We start from the raw sequence: 15635 nt of genomic DNA on the forward strand, positions 1-15635 counted from the left end.
ACACTCCACTCCACTCCAGTCGAGAATTCGGTTTTAGCCGAGGTTTTAGCTTAAAAAGTGCCAATTATTTGGCATTGACCAGGAAAAAGTTTTTTTTTGCAATGTTGGCTTTTTGTTTTTTTTTGGAGCCAAATTACATGAAAGTAGTTTTCATTTAATGGCTAGTACGCACCTCCCAAGAAGAGGGGCCAAGAAATCACTTTATGAACAGCAGAACAACCCCAGTCACGAAATATTCTAGCAGAGTTGGTCCTGCCAGAATCGTGCCAAAACGGTGGAACATTTCTGCCAGAATGCTGTATGAATATCCAGTGGATATTATCCACCTCTGTTAGAACTGACGTGGCTGGAAAGGAGAGGGAACGGTTTCTAGAGACTTTTGTTCTCCATCTCTGGCTTCCTTCCCGAGCATGGGTAAATAACAAGGGAAATGCGTAATAATACCTTTCTCTGGTATCAATACCAAATTTTGGCATTCCTGGACCCTTTAAAATTTGTCTTAAGGATTATGCAAGAGCAAAATGTGGTATCATACCAAATTAAGGTATTGTTTTGATATTGCAAAATTGCAGAATTTGTCAATGGTCGAACACCACATTTTGGTATTCTTTTGGTATTAAAGTGTTCTATCAAATTCCTCTGAAACTATGGGAAAATTTTGACCAATTTTGACAAAATAATTAATTTTGCGCCAAAATGATGTCTCAAAGCGAATGCTTTCATTGAAAACTGGAAATTTCAAACTTGATTTTAAACATTTTTGATATACCCCCTACAGAAATGAATTGAAATTGTGGAAAATTGTCTAAGTCAGGATGCCACATTTTGGTATTATTTGGTGATTTTAAATAAGCAACTGTTGCACTAAAAATGGTATGAAAATACCAAATTTTGGTATTACTTGTGCAACTACCAGCGACCAAAATGTGCCCTTGGTTGCCCAGTAATAGATGGTAAAATACCATGAAATCATACCAAAATCATGTATGTGGAAGACCACAGGAATACCAAAATCTGATTTTCCATGGGCGCGGGAATACCTGAAACTAAAACCATGGCAATACCAAGTTTTGGTATTCAAGCAATGCTCAAAAATCCAGAAAACCTCAACTTGGTATTGAAATGGTTTTATTTTAAGATATTATTTTACCCTTGGAATAACATGGTTTGGTATTGTTATGCCTTTCCACATACAAGACTTTGGTATGATTTCATGGTATTTTACCATCTATTACTGGGCAACCAAGGGCACATTTTGGTCGCTGTTATTTGACCAAGTAATACCAATATTTGGTATTCCCGTGTTATTTACCCCTGCTCGGGTTTCGCTACCGCTGCTCTGCCCATAATTGAAAATTCGGCTATTATGCCAAATCAAGTATTCCGAGAAAAACGCGTTTTAGTGTTTGTCACAAAATCTCCGTCAAGGCAATTTCCCATAAGAGTGGCATATTAGCCGTTTGGTTTTTCGCATCGGCAGCCAAGTCTAAACACTATTTCAGTAAAATTCAAGGTCCAGAAGATGCGTTGGAACGTCCTCTACCACCTGGTGCTAATATCTCGTTTTTGCCAAAAGTGGATATTAGCCGTTTTTTCAATGGTGGGCAGTGCTGCCCATTTGAAATTTTCCATGACAGGTTACTTATCAAGTGCGTTCTTCACTCAAATCACTCACAAATTAAACCAAAACGTGCACATGCTAGGAGGTAATGAAAAATTCAATATTCACGTCAAAACAAACTTATGTAAAATTTTCTCGTTAACACAAGGTCAATATTTTATGTAAAATTAGAGCTCTATGTGAAAGTTGAGCAACCAGTTTTCAGATGTGAACAAATCTCTACAAAATCGGTCTTTTTCATTTCATTTTAATTTCTTTATTTTTTAATCCGGCTGAAACTGGCCTTTGGTATGCCCAAAGAAGCCATTTTGCATCATTAGTTTGTCCATATAATTTTCCATACAAATTTGGCAGCAGCCCATACAAAAATGAAATATGAAATGTACATGGTAAATTTTTTTTTTCGATTTCTAATTACACTTTTTGTCACTAAAACTTGATTTGCAAAAAAACACTATTTTCTCATTTTCTGATATGTTTTAGGGGACATCAAATGCCAACTTTTTAGAAATTTCCAGAACGGGCAAAAAATCTTTGACCGAGTTATGAATTTATGAATCAATACTGATTTTTTCAAAAAATCGGAATATTGGTCCCAAAAATTTGTCGAAAATCGAATTTGCAATCAAAAAGTATTTTAGTGAAATTTTGATAAAGTGCACCGTTTTCAAGTTATAGCCATTTTTAGGTATTTTTTTTAAATAGTCGTAGTTATTCATTTTTTTAAATTATTTTTTTCCCGTGTAGTACATATCCATACCTACAACTTTGCTGAAGACACCAAAAAATTCCTTCAAGAGATACTGATTTTTGAATTTTTATATATCATTTTTGTATGGACAGCTGCCAAATTTGTATGGAAAATTATATGGACAAACTAATGATGCAAAATGGCTTCTTTGGGCATACCGAAGGCACAAAAAAAAATTCAGCCGGATTAAAAAATACAAAAATTAATATTAAAAGAAAAAGGTCGATTTCCTAGAGAATTGATCAGCTTTGAAAGTCAGCTATTGTTTAACACTTCGAGTTTTGTGAGAAAGTTACCTGTTGTCTTGAAATTAAAAAAAATACAGCTGTCAAACTGCTTATCCGCCCTTTTCTCGTGTAGCTCCAGATGGCATCAACACCCGAGCAGGGGTAAATAACACGGGAATACCAAATTTTGGTATTACTTGGGCAAATAACAGGGACCAAAATGTGTCCCTGGTTGCGCGGTAATAGATGGTAAAATACCATGAAATCATACCAAAGTCTTGTATGTAGAAGGGCACAACAATACCAAACCATGTTATTCCAAGGGTAAAATAATACCTCAAAATAAAACCATTTCAATACCAAGTTGAGATCTTCTGGATTTTTGAACATTGCTTGAATACCAAAACTTGGTATTGCCATGGTTTTATTTTTAGGTATTCCCACGCCCTTGGAAAATCAGATTTTGGTATACCTGTGGTCTTCCATATACATGATTTTGATATGATTTCATGGTATTTTACCATCTATTACTGGGCAACCAAGGGCACATTTTGGTCGCTGGAATTTGCACAAGAAATACCAAAATTTGGTATTTTCATACCATTTTTAGTGCAACAGTTGCAGTTAGTGAAAAAACGGAAATGATCCATATGCAACAGCCACCTGATGATTCCATGTTGTTCTTAGTGATATTCTTCACCACATCGAACGCATTTGTCATTGATGAACGGCCTGTGCTTGAAGTTTTTGAAGATTTTAAAAAATAACAGGATTGAAAAATAAGTGTTATTAAAATGAAACTGGATTGAAATTCACCAAAATTCAATAATCTGTCGATTAACTCGTTTTTCAAAGTATTTGGTTATCCCAACTTAGAGAAATTTTAACGTTTTTAAAAAAAATCTTAGTGGGTATAAAAAAAAATGAAAATCAGCTTTAACATTTTTGGGTTTCAAGCAAGGGTGTCTCACCACATCGGATGCCACCCGAATGTCAACCAAATGTAGTCAAATGTCATCCCAATGCATTGCACCTCATTCAAAGCCACGGTTCGATACCCTCGTACTGGAGGTTCCCAAATAGGTTCCCATTCGTTCGTACTAGAACACTAGTCACACGTAATCCACGATACGATCGCTGACTGACCTATTACGTCCATGTTAACAACACGGTCTCGCTCACACCTCACCTCACCTCTCTGTTCGGGCGTTCGCGTACACTCTCTCGTGCGCTCCCGCCGAACAGCCGTACCTCTCTCCGATTCCTTTTCCCGTCGTGTCCGTACCCTCTACAGTCAGGTACGCTCATACGAGAGCACCGGTCTGGGATGGGCGCGCGCTCTTGGTGGTAGATACATCTCCGACACATCTCCGAGTGCGCACCGCTCCGAAGAACCACGTATGACGTCCATGTTAACAACACGGTCACGCTCACACCACACCTCACCTCTCTGTTCGGGCGTTCGTACACTTTCGTGAGCTCCCGCCGAACAGCCGAACCCGTATCCGATTCCTCTCTCCGTCTCCGTCCCTATCTCCTCTCGCCCACCTTCGTCGGGTCCTCTCTGCGGGCCTGCGCTCATACGGGGGCACCGGTCTACGGTTGGCTCGCGCTCTCGGTGGTAGATACGTGTATGTATCTTCGAGTGCGCACCTCCCGTAAAACCGCGTATGACGATCCCGGTTCAATGATGGAGTTTTCATATACGCTCATGAAGGGCCTCCATTACCAAACTTGACTCCCCATAGGTACGAGAAAGCAGAGCGTTCCCCAAAAGACGACTTAAAATTTGTATGCAATAAAAATGATCTCCAACCGCCTGCATCACAAGTCGGGGCAAATCGGGACATCATGTCCGCGGACGTATGCATCGGTGTTGAACGAAAGTCCCCGTACCCCCCAGCCTGGAGTTTGGTCACGTCCTGGCCACTCCCGGAACCGGTAAAGATTGCTTCCCCCGAAGGTAGGCATGCTCTGCGGGACCTCTTCCGTGCCCGTAGACGGGGCCACCATACACGCGTGCGCTACTACATGGGTCGACGATCTCGCACTTCCCGACCCCAGGGTCCCTGTCCGTGTGGAATTGCATCTGGAATAGTAAGCGTATATGGTGACCCCGACTCGTCATGCAAATATTTTTTTTAACCCGTTTTTTTTTCATTTCTTCTTCTTTTTCTTTTTTTTCTTCTTCTTCTTTTTCTTTTTTTTCTCTTCTTCTTTTTTTTTTTTTTTCTTCTTCTTCATTTTTTGACCAAAGCTCATGAGCGTACATCGGATAAAGTATATGGGGCGTACGCTGGCAAGGTCGAGCGCAAGCGACGCTACATGCTGCCACCAACACTGTCGGCGTACACCAGTCCATGTATATGGAGTGTACGCGGGTTTGCGCACACGATGTTCCCAGTCCTAGGACGGTACATTCCTTCGAAGTGTACGGATGCGCACCCGAGGTTGCCTACCATGTCAACCTTTTTCATATGCCAGACTTAGGCAAATTTTGCCAATTTAGGTGAACTTTTTTCCCATGTAGGCGAAACTCGCCTCCAAGTAATCCAATTTGGCCTCCACTTAAGTAAACCTTGTCTCAGCGTGGATACCGGTACCTAAGCTCATCGGCGTACACCAGTCCGTGTACACCAGTCCACGTACACCAGTCCGCGTATATGGGGTGTACGCGGGTTTGTGCACACGATGTTCCCAGTCCTAGGACGGTACATTCCTTCGAAGTGGACGGATGCGCACCCGAGGTTGCCTACCATGTCAACCTTTTTCATATGCCAGACTTAGGCAAATTTTGCCAATTTAGGTGAACTTTTTTCCCATGTAGGCGAAACTCGCCTCCAAGTAATCCAATTTGGCCTCCACTTAAGTAAACCTTGTCTCAGCGTGGATACCGGTACCTAAGCTCATCGGCGTACACCAGTCCGTGTACACCAGTCCACGTACACCAGTCCGCGTATATGGGGTGTACGCGGGTTTGTGCACACGATGTTCCCAGTCCTAGGACGGTACATTCCTTCGAAGTGGACGGATGCGCACCCGAGGTTGCCTACCATGTCAACCTTTTTCATATGCCAGACTTAGGCAAATTTTGCCAATTTAGGTGAACTTTTTTCCCATGTAGGCGAAACTCGCCTCCAAGTAATCCAATTTGGCCTCCACTGAAGTAAACCTTGTCTCAGAGTGGATACCGGTACCTAAGCTCATCGGCGTACACCAGTCCACGTATATGGGGTGTACGCGGGTTTGCGCACACGATGTTCCCAGTCCTAGGACGGTACATTCCTTCGAAGTGGACGGATGCGCACCCGAGGTTGCCTACCATGTCAACCTTTTTCATATGCCAGACTTAGGCAAATTTTGCCAATTTAGGTGAACTTTTTTCCCATGTAGGCGAAACTCGCCTCCAAGTAATCCAATTTGGCCTCCACTTAAGTAAACCTTGTCTCAGCGTGGATACCGGTACCTAAGCTCATCGGCGTACACCAGTCCGTGTACACCAGTCCACGTACACCAGTCCGCGTATATGGGGTGTACGCGGGTTTGTGCACACGATGTTCCCAGTCCTAGGACGGTACATTCCTTCGAAGTGGACGGATGCGCACCCGAGGTTGCCTACCATGTCAACCTTTTTCATATGCCAGACTTAGGCAAATTTTGCCAATTTAGGTGAACTTTTTTCCCATGTAGGCGAAACTCGCCTCCAAGTAATCCAATTTGGCCTCCACTTAAGTAAACCTTGTCTCAGCGTGGATACCGGTACCTAAGCTCATCGGCGTACACCAGTCCGTGTACACCAGTCCACGTACACCAGTCCGCGTATATGGGGTGTACGCGGGTTTGTGCACACGATGTTCCCAGTCCTAGGACGGTACATTCCTTCGAAGTGGACGGATGCGCACCCGAGGTTGCCTACCATGTCAACCTTTTTCATATGCCAGACTTAGGCAAATTTTGCCAATTTAGGTGAACTTTTTTCCCATGTAGGCGAAACTCGCCTCCAAGTAATCCAATTTGGCCTCCACTTAAGTAAACCTTGTCTCAGCGTGGATACCGGTACCTAAGCTCATCGGCGTACACCAGTCCATGTATATGGAGTGTACGCGGGTTTGCGCACACGATGTTCCCAGTCCTAGGACGGTACATTCCTTCGAAGTGGACGGATGCGCACCCGAGGTTGCCTACCATGTCAACCTTTTTCATATGCCAGACTTAGGCAAATTTTGCCAATTTAGGTGAACTTTTTTCCCATGTAGGCGAAACTCGCCTACCATTAAATTAACTTTGCCTAAAGGTGGATGCCGATACCAGAGATCATCCGCGTACACCGGTCAGTGTATATGGGGCGTACGCTGGTACGCTGGTCATGCGCACTCGACGATGCATACTGCCACCATCACTGTCCCCATTACTTAGACGGTACATACCGAGAGGTGGATGGTCTGCGCACTTGACGCTGCATGCGTTGCCCACTTGTACCGTTCCCAGACTTAGTCAAATTTCCTACTTGAGGCAAACTTTTTTCTCTATGTAGGCGAACTTCGCCTACCATTAAATTAACTTTGCCTAAAGGTGGATGCCGATACCAGAGATCATCCGCGTACACCAGTAAGCATATACGGGGCGTACGCTGGTCATGATCACTTGAAGCCGCATGCGTTTTCTACTTGTACTGCGGACACATGTTCAATCCAAGCCAACTTTGCTTCTTAAGCCAACTTGGCTTAGCATCCCATAAGCGAATTTGGCTTAGCGACGTGCAAGCCAATTTGGCTTAACCACTTTACCACCGAAATGGTCACCGACTCAGTCAATGTACCGCGACCCATCCTCCGCCGCGTCCGTACACAGTGTACGGTACACGTATATGAAGCGCACGCATGTTTGCGCGCTCATCATAGCTCACTCGTTACGCTGCCCCAACTCAGACAACTGTGGGTACGTATTCATCTCACCTCAGCTCAGTGGTGCCTTCGCAGGCAAGAACACTTCCCCATTTCCGGGACTTAGACGAATTTTGAAACTTTTTCCATTTCATGGGTTGCATACATTTAGGGGCAACATTTTTCAAAGAGTATAACCCGGGTGTTTGTAGGAACCAGTACATAGGCTACTACAAACACCCGGGTATAACACCCCCCCTGACTATTCAACCACCACCTTGGAGGTTGAATAGTCAGAGTGTCATCAAGGATAGTAAAGCACACTCTAAGAGTACGGACATTATATAATATGTATTACTTATGAGCCTAATCAACCTAGCTTGCCCTAGTTAGGCATGGGCTGTTTGTAACGTATCATACGAGCTTTTTCCTGAACCTTAGACGCAGTAAGCATCCACACTACACTACTCTTCTTAACGTGAAACACCTTCCCGTGGTCATCTCGTATCAGGTAGATGTGCTTATCGGACGTGCTGTTAGGCAGCGCGATCTGGCCCGAAAAGTTTGAAAACAGATGCTTAGCTTCATACACCTCCTGACCGGGTTCATGGTCTTCATGGTCCTCCGTGTCAGACTCACTATCGGAAACGATCAAGTCTTCCCAGTTCCGGTCCCCGAGGGCATGTACACTAAACTCGAAAGATTGTTCAGCCTGCAAGAGGCCAAGCTTGCCCAAGACCTCAGATGCCCTCCCCTCAGCACTGGTTAGTGCGGCTTTTATTTCAGCATCCGTCGGCAGTGTCGGTAGCACGGACACGTTGGTCGGACCCGTGTGACCAGGGAATCGAAACTTAATACGGTTACGGTGCTGAATTTGATGCAGCATGTGAGCTCGCCGCAGCTTTTCGCCGATTTCCTTGAAAGTGAGGTTCGTCTGAGTATGGTTCATTGTCGTCATCGATCGAAGATTCCGGAATGTCGCCTCGACGTCCTGACTGCCGAAACACCTCACTAAGAATTCCTCGGGTCGGCCACGATCGCGGCAGTCTCTTGCTGCCAGCACAAGGCTGTGAGCATTTATCTCAAGACAAGCGTACGTGTTTGCTGTCACACATTGGAAGCTGCTTGTTCTATTCTTCAATGTCCAGTTCCTCCACGCCCGCATGAAAAACAACGCCTCCCTGTGGAAATAAACGGTGTTTAATTTAAACCCAACAATTGTGCCATAGATTAACTGTACCAGAGCATTGAGATGGCTTCAATCGGCGCCAACGATACATCAGTATATGCTCGGTATATAGCGCTCATGTAGCGGAGCAGCACTACCGTGCCCTCGCTACCAGGCACATGTTCCTCCAACAGGTTGATAACGGCTTCCTCCATTACTTTTTCCGTAGGTCGAAAGCTCATGAGGTCGGTCGGGTGAAGATCACCGTACGTGAGACCGTGTTTGTCCTTCGAAACCTTATCCAACAGGGCATCGAGGTGGGTAACGCTAGCCACCGATGTACCAATCATTAACGCTCGTTTGCGATTGAACAACTTGCGCGCTAGTTTGTTCACTGTGTGCGTTATATCTTGGTACAGATAGGTGCGCTGAACAAGTTTCCAAAGAAATCTAACACCTAGCTCATCACACGGTACATCTGCCAATTGCATGATGCTGAGCATTGCCTTCAGGAGAGTTGGGTCCCCATCTGAAGCTATACCAAAAACGGTGATGCCATGCTTCTTCAGCAAGTCGATGGTGTGAAGCCAACGCTTGAGTACATCTGCATACGTAAAGCTGTTGTCCGTACCCATGTAGAACAGCACGTACGGGGCCGCATTTGGATCTAGAGGTACTGCTAGTTGAACGTATGCAGTGCTTGCCAGTCGGCAATTTTTCAACTTGTCAGCCATATCCTGCGCATTGCTGGCGTCAAAGTAGTTTCGTTTGGGAAGTCCCGTGTGGTCAAGCGGAGCTACTAGTCCAGTCAAAGTGTTTGTTCGCTCGTCGTACTGGGCACGCGGGGTAACCCTCGTCCCATCCTCCGCAAGCATCACCGTCAGCGGATAGCCGTTCTCGGTCAGGTAACGCTTCAGACCCGCCGCGTCGATCACCCCTGAAAAAATAGGAAGTTAATGAAGGTTTAAGATTAAACCAAACATTCTTACCATCTTTAATGTCCGTTGTATGTTTGTCCATGTGCCTTAGAAGGGTAGCTCGGCTTATGCCGGGAACATTCCCAACCATGAACTCATGATACTTCTTCCCAGCCATTATGTATCGATACAACGACATGTCCTTTTCTTCATCGGTGTAGTGTAACTTGCATGCACTCTTAAATGCGATGGTCTCATAGAGCTTAATCAGGTTATAAGCCTTGGAAGTTGCCACAGGACATTCGGCTGCACTGTCCCGTGGTTCTAGTTTCCCGACGTTTTGTTGTCACTCCTCAGAAAATGCCCACCCCGCAAGTGATGATGGTGACGGCTGCTACCTTCGCCGGCGTATTGATACTGATTGATCAAGTCTGCCACCGACTTTCTGCTCGGTTGACATACACCGCTACCAGCAGCTCCATCACCGCCAGCGCTAACAGGAGCTGTACCATCGTTACCGCTTTCCGCAGGTCCACCATCGCCACTGCTAACAACAGTTTCACCATCGACAATAGCAGCTTCACTACTGTCACCATCATTTGCAGCTTCCTCATTGCTACCGCTTCTCGAAGCTCCACCACTGCCATCGCCAACAGCTGCTTCGTCAACGCTATCGTTTCTCGAAGCTACACTACTGCCACCGCCAACATCAGCTTCCTCAACGCTTCCACTGCCACCACCAACAGCGCGATCCCCGTGAGCGCCATCTCCATCGCTATCCGTGTCCTCTTCTGAACTTAGACTTGCCAGTTCTTCTTCTCTTCTACGGACCACTCCCCGTAAATGTGTACGAACATGCTGGTAATAATTATTCGTAACCCAATTGCCACCAGAACGCTTGCACATGGGACGTGTTTTCTTGCATACTGCGCACGTAACACGTACTGTCGCTTGGTCCCCGGTGTTTGAAATGGTAAGCACTGGCAAGTCTACGAAGTAGTCGGGGTCGACTCCACATTCCTCGTGCTGACGGTAGTAGTTGGCCAACTTCTCTAGAAGCATTTTCTTCGAATCGTCAGCAATAGGATTTACTTGGTCTGTACCAATTTCTTGGCACCGTCTCGCTAGTACAGGTGAGCCCTCGATGAATTGGCGTATCCCGTACTTTTGGATCAATTTGCCTACATTGTTGATCGAAACCTTTTCAGCGGCATGCACAGTGAATGTTGCCAGATCGTTCTGTTGCCGGCCAAACACATCGTACTTTGACCTTGTGAGCCCTCGGCTTACGGCATCATCGAAAATTTCGACACCACTCTTTCTGACATCATCTTCGATGAGTTTCGGCCATTCCACACTTGCCTCAGCGATGACTTGCGATGCTGACAGGTCGAACATATCCAGCAAGGCCATGACTCGATGCGGCACGAGACCGATCACCTTCTGGACACGTTTCCAGAACCGCTCCTTTATCTGCCCCCTTTCTTCGGCATTCATCCTTGCTGCTATTGTGATAGTCAGTACAACGGCACTATTTTAGTCTGCAAGGAAAGGAGAAAGACGTTTGGTTAGCAAAGGCAGGCAATAAAATGGCAAGTTTAAATGCATTATAATGCATCCGAACACATCGGATGCATCTTTTATGAGCCACCCCCTGGTTTCAAGTCATTTTAGCGCAAAATAATTATCTCACCAAAATTTATAAAAAAAAATCCCAGGGTTTCAGAGGAATTTGATGAAACCTTTCAATACCAAAATAATACCAAAATGTGGCATCCTGACTTAGAAAATTTTCCACAATTTCAAGTCATTTCTTTAGGGGGTATATCAAAAATGTTTAAAATCAAGTTTGAAATTTCCGGTTTTCAATGAAAGCATTCGCTTTGAGACATCGTTTTAGCGCAAAATTAATTATTTATTTACCCATGCTCGGGCAGCTCCACAAAATTTTAGCTTGATCAGAAAATGTTGCCCTATTATGTGTACGATTGGGGTGGAATGACTTGGAATGACCCATATGGGAAAGGCGTTCTTTTATGATCGAAATCGAAACAAACAATTTTTTTTCATTTTCGATTGGTTTACCTTTATTTCATGAAACTGTTTTTTTTAGTTTAAATTTTGTTATCTTTATTAGCTTTTAGTGTAATGTTCAATGGAGGTTTATCTTTTTCTTTTGTCTCGTTCACTATTCTTCCTTACATGAATTATCAACAGTTTAATGTACATACCATATCTTTTTGTCTTCTTTCTCACAACACTCGCACTCTCTCGCTCTCATTGCCGCGCGCTCAATACATAATAGTTGCTGAATTCCACTCACTCTCGACCTCGGCCATATTTTGTGTTTTTGTTTTAAATAATAATTTACAGATATGAAATTCTTTCTTTTGTCTCTAGCGCAATAGGATAATCGATTAACCGAATAGTTGCAATAAGCGACCTGGCGGTGGCGAGTGACTTGGTTTGATTTTTTTTTTTCTTTCTCAATTGTTTAATTTACATTGGGTCACTTTCCGCAGCAGCTTTAATTTGCTCTTGTTTTCAACACTACTTAATAAGTTTTTCGCTTATCGCTAGCTGTGTGCTTAGTTTAGGATTCTCAATTTAAATAGATATCTTGAAATAAGTTTGGTTTATCTAACATCGTTTCGTGTTTTCAACCTTCTTTTTTTTTTTCTCCCGAAACAAACAATTGTTAAGTCTGCTCTCGAAAGTTGTGTTGCTCCCTATTTGCGTTTAATCTGTGTGTGTGTTTTTGTCTGTCGGTGTCTGGTATAAACAGAAAGTTTTAACTACATCCATAGCAGTACAGCATGTTTGGTATGTACGATTATTCTAACTGTAAGCGGTTTGCTGAAAAATTTCTACGCACACGTTGAATAACTTGGTTTGCTTTGCTTGTATGTTCAAAATTGTATTGTTTCAATGTCTTGCTTTTTACACACCCCTGGTTTGTACTAGTTTCTTCTCGACTCGTTACTCGCGCGCGCTCTCTCTCTCTCTCTCTCTCGATGCTTGAGGGAAATTAACGATTTGTTTTTGAAATAATGGATGACTCTGGCTTCCCCACTCGTAATCACATGCGTCTCGAAGCTCAGGAAAGGAAGTTCAGCAGCACTCTGATCACAATGCTTCTCTCGTTCTTCGTTCTTTTGCAGTGGCGTTTTCAAAAATATTAGAATCATTTTGCTTTTTTTATTCTTTTATTTATCTCATGTTTGTATATTGATAAGGCCTTTAATGTGCTTCTTTCACAACAGTTTTCGTTTCATTTTTGTTTTAATATCGTCGTTCACACAATCAGTAGTTACAAAAAAGAATCAAACATGCAAGACACGAATTGCAAAACAAAAAAGTTGTCGTCTGTACAGGAAAAAATGTATTTATATCAGTTTGCGAATGCTGCTTGTTTCCCTTTGCTGAAGTTCACTTTGGTAGCATAAATCTGCACGAAAGAAAGAGGTCTAACAAACACTTTTCCCATCGCTAAAAAGGTCAACTTAAAAACGATAGAGATTAAAAAACAAACAAACGGTGATTAAAATTGCAGGAGCCTTTCTCGTACTCGTTCTCGTTTTTACTCGCTAACCAAACCGACTTCTCTTTGGACATTTGCTGCTAGTGTATCACGTATGGCGTTTTGCTCCTCGTTCAACATATCCGGGACGGGCGAACCACCGTTGGAGCTGCGCTGGGAGGGGGATTCGGCGGCGGGTGGCGGAACAATCGCTTCCTCCCCTTCCCCTTCACCGTTTTCCTCCGCCCCTGGTTCAGTCTTTTCGGCGGCGCCTTCCTCCCCCTCCACCTCCGCCGCTTCAGCTTCGTCGGCCGGTTCCTCCTCGATGCTTTCGTTGCTGTCTCCCCGCTGGGACGCGCCCAGCTTGCTGCTTGGTGACTTGTGCAGCCGCGGGTCGGTCGCGCGCAGGGATTCCGAGTTGCCGATTCCGTCGCCGGTTGGCCGCAGCACCAGGTACAGCAGGATGTCCGACAGCGAGATAATACCGATCACCTTCTCCTCGTCGTCCACCACGACCAGTCTGTGCACCTCGGCCCGCACGATGCGCTCCATGATGGTGTACAGCGTTTCGTCCAGCTTGCAGTGCTGGACGCCCTCGAACCACGCGTTCCGGTGCTCGTTGGCCGTCTTGAGCGAAACGTCCAGGTCGTTGTAGGTCTTTTCGGCGGCCAAATTCTGTGAAGGGGAGGGAAAGATTCGAGATGCGGTTGAGAACAAGTTTCGGAATTTTCAAATTAAGCAATTTTATCGCAAAACGCAGTATTATAAACATAAAAAAAACCCAATAACAAAAAATAAATAAATTAAAAATAATGGAAAAAAATTATAGAATTCAAGTATCATTTTAATCAGAACCATGCGTCTGAAAATCATGTCCCTGCTCACTGAGGAAAGTTAGACAAAAATCGAATTTCAGTAAAATCCGAGATTTACATTTCGTCGTCGTCGTGCTAACTTGTCGCACGTGCATTTTGGGCCAAATTGAGTTAGGAACGCCATTTTGTGCAGCTAACAATGCCTCACCTTTTGACCTTCACAGATCCCCAAAATTCGATTTCAATCCTGAGATATTCAATAAAAACCGAAAAAAACTCCGTGCATTGTTGTCACTCTACATATAAAAGAAGTTTCAATCATGTCGTGCTATCTTGTCACTCCCTGAAAATTGATGTAAGTGCGACAACTGGCCAAAGGGATTAGAACGCGTTTGACGCACGTACAAGTTAGACTACCGTAAACATTTGTTATTATAACTCGGGTCTTCGGCAACCAAATTCAACCAAACTTCGGGACAATGCACACAATGGTCAACAAAACAAAACTTGTTTGTTATTGTTTACATTGCATGCTCTATTTTGGGTTATGCATGGTCAAACATTAAAACGCGTTTTTCTCGGAACGTCGAAATGGCGGGTGCGACAAGATAGCACGACAGCGTCTATTTTAAGGAAGGACGGAAGGGGTTTAAGGAAAGACCATTATAAATAGGAAATCATATCAAAGATCTGATAATCCCAACTAAAATTATAAGTACTCGAGTGCAATTTACTTCGATTTTCAAAATTAGGTTTCTTGATTTTAAATAAATTGACTTGACTTGACTTGCCAGACGGTAGTAACAAAATGCATGCCATTTCAATTACAAATACTGTGAAATAACAGAAAGTGTTATGGATTCTTCTTGAAAAATCCATTTAATAACATAAAAAAAATAATAACGACGAATAACAAAACTTGTAATAAATAACATAAAGTGTTATTGGTCTAGTATAGAACAATATCAATAACGTTCATGCTTAAAAGACAATCACACCGTCTTGGCAGACTGAATACTAATATTAAAAAGGACATTCATTGAACGAAAAGCTCTAGAAGGATAATGAAGAAATCGAATCCATAGAAACTTAGGATCTTTAAGTTCTCAAATTACTTTCGTCTTCTCGGGATAATCCAAGATATTATTTATTGATATTTATGTTTTCTCTGTTCCGCGAACAGAACTATGTTGTTGTTTGAACACTCCGAGCTCAAACTCAACCAACTTTTTTTTTAATTTATATTTATTCAGATTTTTTCTTCTATGTACATTCATTCAGTTAAAATAATATTGAGTGTCCAATCACAATCGATGACTTTTCACCTCAATTTTGAATACTAGCAACTTTCATTTATTCATGAAATATTGTAGCTTTCGCTATTCAGTGATTTCAAATGTAGGAGGTCCTACATGTACAAAAGGGAAATGGGATACCTTAAAACTAACTTAAGAAACTACATAAAGAGCGGATCAATGCATCTGAAGACTGCAATGATTTTTGTCGAAATGCATCAATTATCTTATTGGACATAACATCCAAAGTGTCAACTTCGGTTAATTGATGAAGTTCACTGGTGCTGAACCAGGGAGGAAGTTTCAGAATCATTTTCAGAATTTTGTTCTGATCCTCTGAAGTTTTTTTTTCCTGGTTAAGCAACAGCTTCTCCAGATTGGCACAGCATAAAGCATGGCAGGTCTGAAAATTTGTTTATAAATTAATAGTTTATTCTT

The 15635-nt window shown here is 43.2% G+C and overlaps 3 protein-coding genes across 3 annotated transcripts in view; all 3 read right to left on the reverse strand.

Moving 5' to 3' along the window:
* Positions 1–7854: 7854 nt before the first annotated feature.
* On the reverse strand, positions 7855–8647 carry LOC120421519 (uncharacterized). The gene has a single exon (XM_039584737.2). The coding sequence runs from the start codon at positions 8645–8647 to the stop codon at positions 7868–7870; it is 780 nt and encodes a 259-aa protein (XP_039440671.1). The 3' UTR covers positions 7855–7867.
* Positions 8648–8712: 65 nt separating this feature from the next.
* On the reverse strand, positions 8713–11848 carry LOC120421512 (uncharacterized). Its single transcript, XM_039584730.2, has 4 exons — positions 11799–11848; positions 9966–11098; positions 9640–9891; positions 8713–9587 (listed from the first exon to the last, which is right to left on the reverse strand). Exons 1-4 carry the CDS (start codon positions 11846–11848, stop codon positions 8713–8715), a joined length of 2310 nt encoding a protein of 769 aa, XP_039440664.2.
* A 66-nt stretch (positions 11849–11914) lies between these two features.
* LOC120421495 (uncharacterized) overlaps positions 11915–15635 on the reverse strand; it is a 117711-nt gene continuing 113990 nt past the window's right edge. Inside the window, exon 12 of the mRNA XM_039584713.2 lies at positions 11915–13762. Coding sequence (XP_039440647.1) covers positions 13148–13762 — 615 coding nt within the window. The 3' untranslated portion in view covers positions 11915–13147. The remainder of the gene's footprint in view (positions 13763–15635) is intronic.

This window comes from Culex pipiens, chromosome 3 (genome assembly GCF_016801865.2).
Source record: "Culex pipiens pallens isolate TS chromosome 3, TS_CPP_V2, whole genome shotgun sequence".
Lineage (NCBI taxonomy): Eukaryota > Metazoa > Arthropoda > Insecta > Diptera > Culicidae > Culex > Culex pipiens.